We start from the raw sequence: 16,245 nt of genomic DNA, 5'->3' as shown, positions 1-16,245 counted from the left end.
GATGGAACAAGATCTGGGGGAAAAATTGGCATCTGGAGACCCACAAACCATCAGCCTGGGTTTGGGAAACATCTCAGGATAAACCTGTCCCAGGTGCCAGAGAATATAAAGTCATCACCAGTTAGAACCCAGTGGATTTGGGGGAGACAGGAGTGGGTGTCAGGGTGTCTTTCAGTCACTTGGAAAACCGTCCCCGGTCGCTCCCAAGACACCCACAGCGTTGGCAGCCTCCCAGCTGACTGTGCCAGCAACGGCTTCGTAGCTTTCACCCGAGCCCAGTTGATCTGGATTGAAAAGCAGCCCCAGGGATCTAAAAGAACCAGCTTTCAGGCAAAGCGCGGCTGGAGCCGGATTCGAAAATTCCCACCCGCCAGTCCTGTGTGTCATTTAAATCCAGGGAAGCAGAGAATGGACGATTGCGAGTGGCATGGAACGGAACGGAGCACCACGCCTGCCCCTGGAGCCTCGTCCGTTGGCAGAGACTCAAAGACAACCAACCTCCATGGAGCAAATCGGAGCTTTAAAGACTTTTTTTTTTTTGATGCATCAAAGGCAAGCTTTAAAGAGCTGCAATTTCTCCCGAGAGCTGAGCACGTCGGGTGTTGAGCTCTGGGGAAAAAACTAGCTCTTATTTAGACTTGGAGACCTTTAGAGACGCTGGCTCTGAGCTAAGCACCTGAATACCTTCCAGGGCCTGGGCCTGAGACGGTAGCAACCTGCCCCTCCTCACCTCTTGGGCACAAATCTTCCTCCAAGAGCAAGCACCCCCTCTGGGCGGAGCTGAGATTAATCCCCTTTGATTAAAGGCAAATCAGAATCGGGTCAGTTTCCATTCAATGCCAAAGCAGTTTCCTCTTTTCTGAACCTCAGCGTCAGTCGCAATGACAATTCTTTGCAGTTTCACACCCCCAATTTCCCTCTGTTTACAAAAAAAACCACCACACCCCAAAACTAGCCTCTCGTGCTGACCTGAAAGCCCAGCCTAGAGCGACCTGAGCCCTGAGGGACGGGCTGGAACGTCTTGCCCGGCCGAACTGTATTTCGGTCTGAGGCTGAAACTGATTAGATGCGAAAATGCAATGGACTAGACGCAAGAATAGGCCCCGGATGCTCAGCTGGTGGAAATCAGCGTCAGGCTGTTGACTTCCCCACTTGGGGAGCTGGTCTTTGAGCACTTTCTAACTGACAGAGGAAAACATTTTCCCTCCCTGCACCTCTCCAGATTGGGTGGTACCACGAGCAGGTTCGTGGGCAAGTCAGGGGTGTCTGCCTCATTTAAATCCAGAGCAAGGAGAGGGTGGGGAAAGACAAAATGGAAGGGGACGAGCGATCCTGCCAAGTCTTGCTCGGGAACAGATGCCGAGGGTTTGTTCGAGGGCCTGGTTTCTGGCCAGCTTTGGAAAAGAGACTCCCCGTTTCTTGGCTGGGATCAGAAGATCCTAACCTTGGCAATGAGGATGGAGGTGTTTTAAGGACATGAGTGTCCACAAGAGTCGAGTCTGACCCTCCTCCAGCGGTGAAATCCAAGAGCCCCCTGCCCGTTCAAAGGAAGCGGCACAAATCACCGGAGTTGTCAGAGACACACCGGCGGCTTCCTTGTTTCCTCACGCTGGGAGCTCCGGAGGAAGCACCCCGCTGGGGCAGGTTTGATCTAGCCCCAGAGCAGCAGGGCAGGGCTTGGTGCGTGTTTGTTCGGGGCTAAGCTATTGTGGGGCTGCCCGGGGGGCACGGGAAGGGCGGAGGAGAGTGATCGCTGCCGCCCCCCATGGGCTATCAAGGAGCACGCCACCCGCTGGGGTCAGCCCATCACACTCTCCCGCAATGGGCTGTAGGGGGAGCATGTGCTGCGTCCATTCTGCTGGACACCGGAGTCAGGCGCCTTCCCGGCGTCGGCAAGACGCTGGAGCCAACAACAGATGGGGAGGCAAACGCCCCTGGATCTGAGGGGTGACCCCCTGGGCACCCCTGTTCCCACAGAGCCTCACTGCTGCCTATAACTGCCCACCCCTGCCCCTCGCTCCCGCTGGGAAGATCTGGAACCCGAGTTTAAGGTTCGGCCCACGCGCGATCCAGGGTACAGCCCAAGTGGCTCCCTTCCCTGTCACTGCGTCCGACTCCCTGCCAGGACGAGGGAAGGGGCCGCGCAGCAAGGCAGAACGTGGTGTTTTCAAGCCGCTGCTTTTCGGAGGCAGCCAAAGGCGAGAAGATGCCGACGCGGGTCAAATGTGAAAACCCCCCTCGAGCGCAATGAACGGAGAGCGCCGGGGAGTCAAGCCAGCCAACCCTGCTCGCAAGGAGACAAGCGGCCGAGAACTGAGTGGCCTTTAGCAGGGGCCACTGACGTCTCGATCGGGCTCGGGGGCCAGTCGGGTCGCAAGACGGCTCCTGCGGCTAGTCAGTTACAGCTGGGCCAGCCAAGGGGTGTGAAACTGACCAGGGCGGGGCTGCTACAGTTGACTAGCTGTGGGCTGTAATTAAGGGGGAAGTTAATCTGGTGGGAGGGGCCAGTCCCCTCTGCCTCCACCCCACGGCCAACAGCCCCCTGCGCATCAGCCTAGTCCATCAGCCCAGAGAAGCATCAAGTGCTGCCACCGATGGTCAGTTACAACACGAGTCGTAATCAATTTCTCTCCCCAGGCACGGCCAGTTGAGGAGGCGGGGGGGGGGGAGGTGCGTAGGAGCTCTGGGTGGGGGACAGGGGCCGCACCGGTGCAGGCTCTGGCCAGGCCAATCTCTCGGGACCTCCCACAGGCCGGATACACCCCCCCAGAGACGCCTGCCAATCCGGGCTCTGCCTGCCGGTCCCTCCGGTAACAGGGCTACGTACCAACTCTCTGGCGATCCCCCAGATCACCAGAAAGATCCCCGGACGGCCGGTTTCTCTCCCCATCCCTACCTAGATCCTGGGGGATCTCACAACCCAGAGCCGCCCTGGGGTAGAGAACTCAGAGCTGCAAAGCCCAGCGTGAGTTATCAGTGCCCTCTAGTGGCCAGGCTGCTCCCCTACAGGAACTGGAGCAGGCACGTTTCCCCTTGTTATTGTTTGTTTTTCCAATAGGACCTAGAGAAAATCCCCTTCTCTGCTATGGCACAGCCAGCTCTCTGCTTCGTCTGCCTTAGAGACTCTAAACCCCACGTGGCTGCATGAAGGGATTCATCTCAGACGTCATACAAAGAGCCCAGCTCTGGGACGATAGGAGGGGCAGATATCCGGAGGGGGGGAATATCCGTCGCTGTCTTGAGCCAGGCCATCCAACACATGCACTGATGCAGGGGGTGGGTCTCTGAGCTAAGACAAGGCCAACGCAGATGGATGCCACTGAAACAAAAAGGCATCGGGGCTAGATCCCAGCTGAGCAAGCCCCGCTCAACTCCGGGCGGACGCGAAGGGGAAAGAGGATGTTCGGAAGACGTCTTCGTCGGCAGAAATTCCCAGATCGGCGCGGCTGATGCAGGCCAGGCTCCGCTTCCGAGCCCATGTCATAGAAACGAGCGAGGCTCCGATCTCGGCAGCGTCCAGAGACGCTCCAGACTGATGCTGGCCCGGCCGAGATCAGAACCCGCTTCTGGACAGACCGTCAGCAGATCGCACGCCAGAGCCAACCCGCCGCAGGGACGCTAACGCAGCGCGAAGAGGCGCGATCGACGGAAATGGTTTTGTTTGCGATACCTCCAGCCCGCCCCTCTCCCCGCCGCTATGGCTCCTGCCCCAGAAGTCAATCCACATGCGAGCAGGTCTTGCCTCTATCAACAGCTGATCTCTCGTTAAAACAGGAACAGAAAGACTCGGCTGATCGAAGATCTCTGGTTAGTTTTACATCCGAGCAAATCCAAGGAGCCACTGGGGTCCGTTTGCCCAGGGAAACGGCTACTGAACGGAAGTGTCAAGCCAGCAGAGATCACACGTTGTTTGATCCCCCAGCATCCCGGATTCCTGCCCTTTTGCATCATGGGAGCTGATGTCTGGTCTTCCTCCAAAGCGCGGAATAAATTCCACTCGATCTCTTCATGGGAGGAGGAAATATACCACGACTGGGCAACTTGGTTTAAAAGGGAACCAGCCAAGTTATGGGTCAGTGAAAAGCGGAACGGAAAAGCGCACGTACATCCCAGCCGTCAAGTCTTAACACTCAACGTAGCATCTGAATCTCTGGGGCGGGGAGCTGGGAGCCCTCCCCAGCTTTGGGCAGCGACGCTGTCAGAGGCTGCAGCCGCAGCGGGGAGAGAAACCAAAAACCGGATCTGCTAATGCACATAAAAGAAAAAGGCACCGGAGTCCGAGTGGCCGATCCTGGCTGGGTCTCTGAAGGATCTTCCAAGGGGATGGATCTGCCAAAAGGATCACTGCAGTCAGAAGGGGATGGTTAGAGGGGAACCCACTGGGAAGGCCAGATACTGGTAGGTCCATGAAGGATCTTCCAAGGAGAACATTAAATCCGGGGGTGTTTGAAGGGGATCTAACAGGAAGGGAGATATTCTAGTTGGTCTCTGATGGATCTTCCAAGGAGATAGTTGAAACTAGAGAGGATGCCAATGGAAAGGGCAGATCCTGATTGGTTCATGAAGAATGTTCCAGGGAGATCATTAGATCTGCAGGGGGATGGAGGGAGGGGGTCTCACAGGGGGGAGAGATCCTGGTTGGTCCATGAAGGATCTTCCAAGGAGACCATTAGATCCAGGGGGAACAGAGAGGATCCAGAGCAAGGAGTCCCTCCTGGCTGACCTGTGATGAGTCTCAAGGAGGCCACCAGAATGGGGAGTGGTGGGAGAGTTTTGGGGGGAGGGGGAGATGTCACGAGACAGCTGGGGACTCTGCGGCCGCCTCGTCCCCCTCCTCTGAGTCCCAGACCTCGGACTGCAGGTAGTCGGCGAAGAGGGCTTTGGCCCGGTGCAGCACCTTGGCCAGATTGTGCCGGCGCACCAGGCGGTCGAAGTGCATGGCCAGCTCGTTGTAGTCCATGTTGTTCTTCATGATGTGGTCCCGGTGCTCCAGCAGGATGGCCAGGCACAGGAAGAGCATGAAGGGGTTGCCTTTGCCGAACTCCTGCGGCGGAGGCAAGCTCACCGTGGCTGGGGACGGGGCGGCGGGGAGGGGGCTGCTGGGTGAGGAGGATGGCGTGTCACCTGCCAAATCTCCCTTCTCCTCCGGCAGGCTCTCGCTCTTCTCGCTGCCAGGGAGGGGGGAGGGGGAGGGGGAGGAGGTGGAGTCTCGGGAGGGCGTGGGCGGGGTCAGGAGCCGGAGGGACGGGGCGGAGAAAGACTTGGTCATGGCCGGGAGCTGGAGCAAGGGGTCCTGCTCGCTGCAGAAGTCCTCCTCTTCCTCCATAGAGCGCTGGGATCTCAGCGAAGGCTCTTCCTCGGAGCTGTCCTCACGAGCGCTGTAGTACTTGAATTCTCCAAAGCTGGATTGCTTCAATAAGGTCTTCTGCTCCAGACAAGGATGGTCTCCGGGGTCCTCCAAGCAAGGCCGGTCCCCAGTCGCTTCGAAGCTACAGGTGGGCCGCAGCATGTGGCGTTGGCGGACAGGCTGGCCGCTCTCACTGAGCCTGGCCGGCGGCCCCACCAGCTCCACCTCCTTCTCCGGAGGATCCGGTGGCAAGGAGCTCCAGGTTATCTCCAGCATCCGCAAGGCGTCCTCAAAGGCAAACTCCCGTTTCAGCTCCAGCAGCAGCCAGCGGTAGCAGAAGAAGAAGTCGTCAGCACCCCGGGAGAGGAGGTAGGCGTAGAACTCAGGATCCGAGTACTGGAGGAGCAGCTTGAGGTGGGAGAACTTGAGGGACATCACCTCGCCGTCCATCTGGAAGTTGCCTTCCAGGCGCTTCATGATGCCGCAGAAGCAGATGAAGGCGTGGGCCTCGTTGTCCATGACGGCCAGGATGGGCGAGGCGATGTCACTCATGCCCTGGCAGTAGGAGATCTGCGGGTGGGTGACGGCGTAGGTGGTCAGCAGGTCGTGAAGGGCAGTCAGGTGCGGGTTGTCCTCCGAGCCGGCGTAGTAGGGGTGGGTGCGGTCCGTGCGGAGAACGTCCTTGAGGACGTTGCTGCGGATGAAGTCCAGGTCTTCGGGGCTGGCCCGCTCCGCCCACTGGCCCTTCAGCTGGTCGTACTCCCGCGTCTTGCGCTTCATGTAGTTCATGCGCTCCTGGCCCGTCAGCCCGTCCGGGTAGACGTTCAGCAGGTAGCGCCACACCACCTGGGGGCAGAGAGAGGAGCTTCAACACCCGGCATCTTCCCGCCACCTCTCAGCGTCCCACCACCTCTGACCCGCCCTGCCTCTCCCAGCATCCCACCGTGACTTGGGGGGCAGAGAGGGGTCTCAGCGCCAGGCATCGTCCCACATAGCCGGGCACGCTATGCCCCTTTGTGCCACGCACCCCGACATCTCTCCTCCATGGCTAAGCACCCCGACATCCCATCTCCACTATCCCCCATATCCCAGAGCCGGGGAGAGAACCCAGGAGTCCTGGCTCCAGCATCCCTGCTTTAACCAGCAGACCCCACTCCTCTCCCAGAGCCGGGGAGAGAACCCAGGAGTCCGGGCTCCCAGCCCCACTCCCCAGAGACTCACTTTGCGCAGCGAGGGCTCCACGCCGCCATGGTAGATGCGCAGCCGCAGCTCCTCGGGCCGGTTCAGCTGCCCCTCGTGGTTCAGGTAGGTGTGGAACTCGGAGTCGCTCAGCGGCGGTTTGAACGGCTTCATGTCCTCCCCGTAGGACCAGCTCAGAGCCTGCTGGACCTTCGACAGCGTCCGGCCCACCTAGGCAGAGAGACGGGGTCACTGAGCGAGTCCTGCTCAGAGCAAGGCATGTCAGACGCCGGATCCTCCCCACTGTATGGGGGAAACTGAGGCACGGGAGCAGCCCGGGGAGGTCAGTGCAGTAGGAGACTTCATTGGCCCATGATGATCCTAGCATTGGGACAACAGAGCTGGGACCAGCTACCAGGAAGAGCAGGCAGGAGAGCGGGAGTCAGGACTCCTGGGTTCTACCTCCGGCTCTGGGAGGGGAGTGGGGTCTAGTGTGTTAAAACGGGGGGTTGGGGGGAGAGAACCAGGACTCCTGGGTTCTCTTCTGAACTCTGTTCCACCCACGTAGCTTAGGGTGCTTCCTACCTGAACCACCCTCCTCCCCGTCCCCTCTCGACCCACCTGGGAGATGATGGTCTGGGTGAAAGGCAGGGCGGCCGCCGCCAGGGACCGCTTCTCCACCAGGAGCAGATCAGTGCTGATGACATCTTTGGGGCTGATGATGTCCCAGTCCTCCAGCAGGGGGCCTGAGAGAGCAGCACATGACAGTTAGCAAGGTCTGTTCCCGGCTCTGGAAGGGCAGTGGGGTCTGGCGGTTAGAGTCCGCGGGGGTGGCAGCCAGGACTCCTGGGTCCCTAGCCCTGCCACAGTGACTCACTGTCTTCCGAAGGCTTGATGTCTACGAGGAGCTGCAGGTAGGGCTTGGAGGCGCTGGCGAAGGCCGTGGTCAGGTCCCAGTCCGACAGCAGTGACAGGTACGTCTCCTGGCCCTGCTTCTCCTGGCCCAGGTAGCTGATCCCAAAGTTCTTCTTCCTGGGTGAGGTGGAGGTGATTGGCTCCAACGCACGCAGGACAACATCACCCCAGGCACAGCGTCTCCCCTCCCGGCACCTCTCGGGCTCCCCCATCGGTACAGAACCCCACACGGAACCTCCCACTGCTCCCCTGGGGTCTCCCATTGGCTGTGAGGACACACACCCCTTTGAGGTCCTCCGTCGGCTACACAGAACCTCCCCTGCCTCGTTAGGGTTTGCTGTCAGCCATGATGAAGGACCCCAACGGGAGGCATCCTCAACCATACAGAACCCCCCCACTACTCTCTAGGGGTCCTTCACCAGCCGTTCCGGCCCCTCTGCCTTCCCTCCTTTCGCAGGGTCCCCCATTGGTTCTTCAGACCGAATGAGCTCATCTGTCCCCCAAGTCTCCTCTTTGCCCCCTGGCTCCGCACAGCCTCAAATTCTTCACTAGCTCCGTCCTCAGTCAGGATCTAACTCCCAGGCAACCCCAGAAATAGCAGCACTGGGGAGAGAACCCAGGAGTCCTGGCTCCCAGCCTCCCCACCCCCCCCCCACTCTAACCACTAGACCCCACTCCCTTCCCAGAGCCGGGGAGAGAACCCAGAAGTCCTGGCTCCCATCTCCCCCCCAGTCTAACCCTCCAATGCTGGGCACAGGTCCCTGGCGGCTGGGGCGGGACTCACCCGTTGAGGTCGAAGGCGCGGATGAGGATGTGCTGGAGGACATCCAGCGAGGTGATCTGGGGATCGACGGCAAAGGTGCGGAACTCGGGCTGCAGGAACCCCTCGCGCTTCTGGGGAGACAGGACTGGAGTGAGCGCCCACAAGTGGGGACAGGCCCCCTGCCCCATTCCCCACCCCCCGAGCCAGCCGGTCCCCCATCCTGGCGCCCAAGGGGGAGCCGGCGCCCCCTAGAGGGGAAAGGCCCTGGCTCATTCCCCACCCCCCCTGCGCTGCACAGATCCTCCCGGGTTTCGGACGGAGATCTCCGCGGACACAGGGGCAGGGCAGTTTCCCGGCGCTCTTTCACACCGAAATCCTCTCTCCTCGCTGGCCGTGGGAGGTCTGACTTCCTGTGCGTTTCTTGCCCCTCCTTAGCAGGTGCCTCGCCCCAGGTCTCCTGGCCTCCACGCAGCCACCCGGGGGGGAGGCCGGGGGACGAGACGCAGGCGTCCGCTAACGCAGGAGGGGAAAGGGACACTGGGTCGCGTCCCCCGCTCTGTTCTGGCTCTGACACGGTCAGTGAAGGCAAAGAGGGTTTGTCGGGGGCAGTAAGGGTGGGGCGTAGAGGGCACACGGACAAGCAGGACTCCTGGGTTCTCTCCTGGCTCTGGGAAGGGATTGGGGGCTGGGGGTTAGAGGGAGGGGGGGCAGGATTCCTGGGTTCTCTCCCCGGCTCTGGGAGGGGGAGTGGGGGCTGGTGGTTAGAGCAGGGGGGTTGGGAGCCAGGACTCCTGGGTTCTGTCCCCAGCTCTGGGAGGGGAGTGGGGTCTGGTGGTTAGAGCGGGGGGGCTGGGAGCCAGGACTCCTGGGTTCTCTCCCCAGCTCTGGGAGGGGAGTGGGGGCTGGTGGTTACAGCAGGGGGGGGCTGGGAGCCAGGACTCCTGGGTTCTCTCCCTGGCTCTGGGAGGGGAGTGGGGGCTGGTGGTTAGAGCAGGGGGGGCTGGGAGCCAGGACTCCTGGGTTCTCTCCCCAGCTCTGGGAGGGGAGGGGTGTCGGGGGGGCTGGGTGGGGGAGGGGGAGACTCCCTCCTCACGCCCCGATCCCGACCCCCCTTTTCTCTCGCCAGCCGCCCGCCCTGGGCTCCCCCTGACCCCCCCCCCCCGCCCTGTAGGGGGGTCCCACACTCTGCGCCCCTCCCCCCGCCCCATGTGACCCCTGACCCCGCCGTGACCCCCTGACCTCTCACCTTGACCCGGACCCGCACCACCTCCCGCTCCTCCTCCTCCTCCCGGGCCTCGCCCCCCGCCGCCGCCATCCCGGCCCCGGCCGGCTCCGCGGGGGGGCGGGGGCGGAGGGGGGGAGGAGCCTCGCGCCGGACGGGACCGTTACGGCCCCGCCCCTGGGGGGAGGCCTCGCGCCGCGGCGGGTAGAAGCCGGCTCGCGCCGGGCGGGCGGCTGACGTCAGGTGGGGATGGAGGGGGGGAAGCCTCACGTGACCCCGCCGCTACTTCCGCTTCCGGCTCGGAGGCCTCAGCTCAGGCTCTGACGTCATCGCCCTCCTAAAAATCCGAAGTGGGGAGGGGGAGAGACGGGAGCAGCCGGGCCCCTCCCCGCCGCGGGACGGGGATTCGCATCCGGGGTTAACCGGAAATAGCCGCCCGGCCACGGGAAACAACATCCGGGTTAACTGGAAATAACCGGACAAGCCCCTCACTGGGGAAACAGCGGCCCAGCCAACCGGAAATAGCCCCCCAACCGGTGAACACATCCGGGTCAACCGGAAATAACCGCACAGCCACGGAAAACAACATCCGGACCTACCGGAAATAGATGTACACGCAGGGACAGCAACATCCGGGTTAAGCGGAAATAACCGCCCAGGCAGGGAAAACAACATCCGGGTCAACCGGAAGTGACTTCCCCCAACGGGTGAAAACAACAACATCCGCCCGCAGCTCCAGGGACCCGGATGCTTCTTTCCCCCGGCAGCCGGAGCAGGAGCCCCAGGCTCAGCGGGCAGACGCCGCGCCTGCGCCCCAGCACGTTGCTGTCAGGCCCCTGCCTCAGTTTCCCTCCGCACTTTGAGTTGCTCCACGCGGTGGGGGGGGGGGACAAGCTGCTGTGGGAGCCCCACCCAGGGTCACCGCCAGGGGGCAGCTCGGAACCGGGCAGGGGCTGCAGGAGCTGGACAATGGACCCACAGGGGCCTGGCTCGGGGAGACGCAGAGATCTGGGACGGAGCGAGAGGCAGGGCCAGAAATGGAGCCCACGGTGGCTTGCCCGCGTGGAGGGCCGGCCTGTGTCATAACGGTGCCAGCCGAACGGCTCCCCGTGCCAGGGAACTAACCCACCCTGCTCGGTCTGGCAAGGCCGCCCGGTGTCACTGCAAATCCTGGCTGCGATGCCTGGAGCCCAGCGCCGGGCGCGTCTGGCTCAGGTGGACTCACAGGAGGAAGCTGGAGGCCAGAGGCTCAGTCGTTAGAGAGTGGGACCCCTGGGGCAGGGGCTGGCCCACTGATCGGGCTCCCCTAAGGGGCTGTTTAAAAGCTGGAGCATAGAACCTGTCCTGGGGAATCCATGACACAGCACCCAGTGGCTCCTTCCCAGAGCAGTAGTTACCCTGCTCCACGTGTTACATCTCTGACCCTTGTTCCCTTCCCTGCATTTTCATTAGCTGTCCCCCAGAATCAGGTGTTTTATGGGCTCTGTGGCCCTGCTCCTCCATTGAGGGGATGGAGCTTTCCTACAGGACAGGCAGAATCCCACTGTGCCCAACCCAGTGAACACTGCATTAGAAATGGGGCCTTTCCCCTCTAGGGGGCGCCAGCTCCCATCTGGTCCCAAGCAGGGGACTAGCTGGCTCCAGGGGGCAGGGAATGGGGCACAGGGCCTTTCCCTTCTAGGGGGTGCTGGCTCCCATCCGGCCCCAGGGCAGGGGACTGGGAATGGGACACAGGTTAATGAGATGGAGAGTGCAATCCCCTGCTAAGGGAAAAAGTATTTCCATTGATCCTTTTGGAATACACCCCTCTCGGAGAAGGTCACTCTCCCTTGTTCCTGGTCATGGTTTTAATCAGGGCCCCTCCATCTCCTCTCTAAAGCATCCCAGCCCAGGAGGGACCCTCGGGATCAGCTGGTATGACCTGCTGTATAACCCCTTCTGTCCTGGCAGCACGGCGCCACCCGGACGGCGACAGTGGCAGACAGGGACAGCTGCTGGAAGGCAAAGGAGTACATACGTGTGTTTATTAAAACAAGCTGATTGGCCCTGTCCACCAGAGGCACTTAAGGTCCCAGCATCCCCCACCCTGCAGCCAGTCAGGAGGCAAAGGGGGGCATTGTCGGGGGCACACAGAGACGGGGTCAGAGCTTTGGTTATGGGACCAGGGAGGGTTTGGCGGAGGAGGGGGTGCTAGGATAACAAGTCATAGGGAGGCAGACATCTCCCCGACCCTTGCTAGCGATCTCCTCCCCCTCTTACCCGTCCCTCCCCACCAGGCCGGCAGGTAAAGGCGGCTTGGAGAAACTTGAATGTCGCTCACAGAGGCTGGGAAAAGAGCCAAGACGTCCTGGCTCCCAGCCCCCCAGCTCCCCTCCCAGAGCCAGGGAGAGAGTCCTGCGCACGCCAATCCCTGAGCATCATTCATTCTTCAGCCCCCCCGGGGCAGTTTTGTGCCAGATACCCCCATCCCGGGTGGCAGGGGGGAGTGAGGCATCAGTGTCTCTTGGCCTTGACAGAGTCCAGCGCCCTCTGGGCAGTGCTCAGGTGCCGCCAGGCGTCGAGGAGGAGGATGGAGGGGATGATGATCCACAGGGCGTTCATGAAGACAAAGTAGAACCAGAAGTAGAGCGGGTGCCACATCTCGCTGTGGGCGAAGCCCTCCCGGTACTCAGTGTAGAAGTACAGGACGTCGCCGTACAGCTGGCCTGTTGCGGGTGGGGAAGAAAGCTCAAGGGGTCAGATCGAGGGGAATCCAAGGGTCATGGAAAGATCAGGGGGGATCTGGGGTCCAGGCTAGGTTAAGATGAAGCTGATCTGGGACCTCCGACCATCGTCCCCTGGCCATTCTACAGCCAGGGAGAGAACCCAGGAGTCCTGCCTCCCAGCCCCTCCGGTTCTAACCACTAGACCCCAAGCCAGAGAAGGGACCCAGGCATCCGGCCACCCTTACCCAGTGACACCACCAGCTGCAGGATGTAGCGGTGGGGCTGGCGCTGGAGAAAGGCCAGCACGGTCCAGAGGCTCAGCGGGCCCCACGCCCAGGCAGTGATGGTCTCCATGCACACAGTGAAGTTGTCCTCTCTGCAGACAGAGGAGAGAGGCACCAAAGGGTTAACCCAACTTCTAAGCCCCCCCCGTCCCTCCCAGTCAACCATGTGTCTCAGCTCGCATCCCATTGGCCTCAGTTTCCCCAGCTGTACGGCGAGGAGAAAGGTCCTGCCTGGGTGTGTTTAGACTGGAAGCTCTTTGGGGTCTCAGTGGGGGGAGGGGGTCTGTGTAGCGCCAGGCACGATGGAGGGGGGGGGCTCCATGCAGCACCCAGCATGACAAGGGCTGTGATCTCCCTCTGGGAGGGGCTGTGCAGTGACAGGCCCCGATGTAGGAGCTGGCGGGGTGGGGGGGTTATGCAGCGCCCAACGGGGGCCCTGCTCTCAGGGGTGGGTCTGTGCAGCACCTGGCACGACAGGGCAGGTTCTCTGGTCTCTGCTGTCCGGGAAGTCAGACGTGCTGATCACAATGGCCCCTTCTGCCCCCGGAATTTACGAACCCACGAGCGGCGTGGCTGTGAAAAGGCCATGGCACGACGCAGCAAACCCGGCTGATCTTTTGGGACCTGGCAAGCTAAATTCCCAGGATGTGCGGGGGACGAGCGGGTGGGGACAGCAACACCACCCCCGCCCCACAGACTCAGCCTTCAGAACTTCCCCCTGAGATCGGGGAGGGAATTGGGGGGGGGCCAATCTTTAGGCTGACACTGCCCCAGCTTGGAGTTGCGGGTGGGGAGATCTCTGGTCAATTTACATGTCGCTTCTTTGGCTGTTTTCCCCGCAGCGCTCCTGCCTTACGGCTAAGCAGGGCTTGCTTCCGAAGAGCTGCGTGTTATTAATCGCCGAGGAGAAAACAAGTAGCCCTGGAGCACTGTGTCCAGTTTTGGGCCCCACACTACAAGAAGGATGTGGAAAAATTGGAAGAGTCCAGCAGAGGGCAACAAAAATGATCAGGGGGCTGGAGCACATGACTTACGAGGAGAGGCTGAGGGAACTGGGGTTATTTAGTCTGCAGAAGAGAAGAATGAGGGGGGATTTGATGGCTGCTTTCAACTACCTGAAGGGGGGTTCCAAAGAGGATGGATCTAGACTGTTCTCAGTGGTGGCAGATGACAGAACAAGGAGCAATGGTCTCAAGTTGCAGTGGAGGAGGTTTAGGTTGGATATTAGGAAACACTATTTCACTAGGAGGGTGCTGAAGCACTGGAATGGGTTCCCTAGGGAGGTGGTGGAATCTCCATCCTTAGGAGTTTTTAAGGCCCGGCTTGACACAGCCCTGGCTGGGATGATTTAGTTGGGGTTGGTCCTGCTTTGAGCAGGGGGTTGGATTAGATACCTCCTGAGGTCCCGTCCAACCGATATTCTATGGTTAACTAGCCTGTCGTTTGCTGGGAATAACGCAATGAAGGCAAGGGGCGGTCACCCGGAATTGGTCTCGCTTCGACTAAAGTAAAGAGTCAGGAAAACGAGGGTTTTGCTCTGCCGATGGCTGCTGTGGACTTCAAGCCATCGGATCAGGTTTGACCTTCCTCTGCTAGATCAAGCACCTGTTATCAAATGTTTGTTCCCTGCGTAGATACGACCGGGATCCAATCACCCTTCAGCCGTCTCTTTGTTCAGCTCAATAGCTGGAGCTCCGGGAGTCTCTCACGCCAAGGCAGGGTTTCTAATCCTTGAATCATTCTCATGGCACTTCTCTGATGCCTCCCTGATTGAGCAACGTCCTTCTAGAGTTCTGGCCACCAGAAGAGGACGCAGGATCCCAGCAGCGGTGGCACCCGGGTCAAATCCAGAGGGGAAAATCCTCTCTGTGTTCCACCTCCCAATCCCCATTTACACATCACAAGGTGGCCTTCGCTCTTTTGGCCCCAGCGTCGCACCGGGAACCCACACTCAACCGACTGTCCCCCATGACCTCCAAATCTTTGTCAAGCCAGAGTCCCCCTGCCCCCATCCTGTACACATTGCCTGTGTGTTTTGTTCCTGGAGGGATAGATTTGCATTTACTCATATTAAACCACATATTGTTTGCTTGCACCGAGCTAGCAGGCATGTGTAAAACCTGATGGGTTTTTTGAAGGCTGCAGCTGATCCATTCCAAAATTTCCAGGTGGATTTTGGGCAGATGCCAGTGGATTGTGGTGGGTGGGTGGGTAGGAATCAGGAAAAGGGAAGGGGGGGGGAAATGGGACACACAAAGGCTAACACTCACATGACGTATCTGCTGTCTCCTTTGGCGTACTCCTTCCCTGGAGACGAAAACAAGGAGATTCAGATGAAACGGTTGCTCGTCGGTCAAAAAGAACGAATCGAATTAATCATTTTATAGAACCGGACAGAGGAACGTGGGGAGGTTTGGAAACAAGGGAGGAAATATTCTAAAACCCAGTAGATTTTCACAAAGTTTTTGGGCTGGGAATTTCCATAGTTTCCTCCCACTGTTCCCAGCTAGGAGCAGTGGAACTTCTGGAGCTGTTTCTACAAGGATCCATAGTTCTTCCCAGCATCCAATTTCACGGGCTCCCATCCCTTCTCTCGGGAAGAGGATTTCCCCAGAGGGCAGGTAACCTGTCTAGCAGAATTCCTTTCCTCACATTACACTGGCAAACAGCTTCTGTCAGGGCTCCCCTCAGCTGGGCTAGAACCCAGGAGTCCAGACACCCAGTCTCCCCTGCTCTAACCACTAGACCCCACTCCCCTCCCAGAGCCAGGGAAAGAACCCAGGAGTCCTGGCTCCCAGTGCCTCTGCTCTAACCACTAGACCCCACTCCCCTCCCAAAGCCAGGGAAAGAACCCAGGAGTCCTGGCTCCCAGCCTCCTCCCCCCCCCCCGGGTCTAACCCACCAGACTCCATCCCCCACCCAAAGAACCCAGGAGTCCTGGGTCCCAGGTCTTACACAGCTGGGAGAGGAAGGACTGGTCCCCTGGTATATCCGTGTGGTAGAGGCTGAACCAGCCCTCGATCACGCCATGGATGAAGCCGCAGATGGCGAACCAACAGAGGGCCAGGCGGCGCCCGGGCCTCATGGGCGCCCCCGTCCACCCCCGCCAGCCGGCGGCCCGCCAGGTGAGCGCCAGCAGGACCGCCGAGACGGAGAAGAGGAAAGCCAGGCTGTGCCAGGTGGGGCGGTCGTTGGGGACGTAGCGCCCGATCTCCAGGTCCCGGGGCCAGTAAGGGTGGGGGGCGGCGAGGGGCTCGGCCTCCAGCCCCATGGCAGGCAAGACAGGGACTCCCACTGCCAAGGAACAGAGAGATGGTGTCAGGAAGGGGATCCGGGGACTTTCCCCTGGGGGGGGGGCTCAGTCCCGGATTGGGGGGGGGGCAGATCCACTCCCCAGCTGGGCTGGGAGCGGGGACCCCCGGGGGGGGTTGCACGTCACTGCGGGCAGCCCCCTGCGTGCCCGCCCCGGCAGCCCCTCACCCGCTCAGCGCCTCCCACCAGAGACCCGGCGCCACCGCCCTCTGCCCGCGGACTGAAACCGGCGCCCGCCCGCCCGGCCACCTGCACCGCTAAGCCCCGCCCCCGCGACCAATGAGCGCGCTCCTTGGCCGCCGCCTCCGCTCGATCCGCCCGCCCGTTGGTCCGCGGGCCTTTTCTTCGCGGCCAATGGGAGGCCGGGGCGCTGGTGGGCGGGGCCGCGAGGGGCCCTCCCGAGCAGCGGATTGGCCCAGGAGTCGGCTGAGGCGATGTGGGCTCAGCAGGGGGCGGGGAGGTTGGGGTAGCCATGGAAACAGGTGTCGTCAGAGCGGGAGATTTAAAGGGAGGAGGGA

General features: G+C 60.8%; 2 protein-coding genes across 2 annotated transcripts; both read right to left on the bottom strand.

Annotated features, from left to right (window-relative positions):
• Positions 1-2,862: 2,862 nt before the first annotated feature.
• LOC123357070 (TBC1 domain family member 25-like) lies at positions 2,863-9,638 on the bottom strand. The gene is made up of 6 exons (XM_045000329.1): positions 9,451-9,638; positions 8,226-8,335; positions 7,404-7,558; positions 7,148-7,272; positions 6,569-6,757; positions 2,863-6,193 (listed from the first exon to the last, which is right to left on the bottom strand). Exons 1-6 carry the CDS (start codon positions 9,517-9,519, stop codon positions 4,793-4,795), a joined length of 2,049 nt encoding a protein of 682 aa, XP_044856264.1. The 5' UTR covers positions 9,520-9,638; the 3' UTR covers positions 2,863-4,792.
• A 1,595-nt stretch (positions 9,639-11,233) lies between these two features.
• LOC123357064 (3-beta-hydroxysteroid-Delta(8),Delta(7)-isomerase-like) lies at positions 11,234-15,977 on the bottom strand. The gene is made up of 5 exons (XM_045000317.1): positions 15,896-15,977; positions 15,371-15,709; positions 14,686-14,722; positions 12,377-12,507; positions 11,234-12,131 (listed from the first exon to the last, which is right to left on the bottom strand). The coding sequence occupies exons 2-5, from the start codon at positions 15,684-15,686 to the stop codon at positions 11,920-11,922; spliced, it is 696 nt and encodes a 231-aa protein (XP_044856252.1). The 5' UTR covers positions 15,687-15,709; positions 15,896-15,977; the 3' UTR covers positions 11,234-11,919.
• Between the last annotated feature and the right edge of the window lie 268 nt (positions 15,978-16,245).

Source organism: Mauremys mutica, unplaced genomic scaffold (assembly GCF_020497125.1).
Source record: "Mauremys mutica isolate MM-2020 ecotype Southern unplaced genomic scaffold, ASM2049712v1 000298F_np12_obj, whole genome shotgun sequence".
In the NCBI taxonomy this organism is placed as follows: Eukaryota; Metazoa; Chordata; order Testudines; family Geoemydidae; genus Mauremys; species Mauremys mutica.
The sequence above is the reverse complement of the archived record's forward strand: the minus strand, read 5'-3'. Positions and strand labels throughout refer to the sequence as shown.

What these genes read in the sequence shown, in the direction of transcription:
- LOC123357070 (XM_045000329.1), bottom strand. Translation starts at nt 9,519, where the DNA reads ATGGCGGCGGCGGGGGGCGAGGCCCGGGAGGAGGAGGAGGAGCGGGAG. An exon ending in TGGTGCGGGTCCGGGTCAAG is followed by an intron (nt 8,336 to 9,450) that starts GTGAGAGGTCAG and finishes CTGTCTCCCCAG; the next exon opens with AAGCGCGAGGGGTTCCTGCA. An exon ending in CATCAAGCCTTCGGAAGACA is followed by an intron (nt 7,273 to 7,403) that starts GTGAGTCACTGT and finishes CTGCTCTCTCAG; the next exon opens with GCCCCCTGCTGGAGGACTGG.
- LOC123357064 (XM_045000317.1), bottom strand. Translation starts at nt 15,686, where the DNA reads ATGGGGCTGGAGGCCGAGCCCCTCGCCGCCCCCCACCCTTACTGGCCC. An exon ending in GTCCTTCCTCTCCCAGCTGT is followed by an intron (nt 14,723 to 15,370) that starts GTAAGACCTGGG and finishes TTTCGTCTCCAG; the next exon opens with GGAAGGAGTACGCCAAAGGA. An exon ending in GGAGACAGCAGATACGTCAT is followed by an intron (nt 12,508 to 14,685) that starts GTGAGTGTTAGC and finishes CTCTGTCTGCAG; the next exon opens with AGAGGACAACTTCACTGTGT.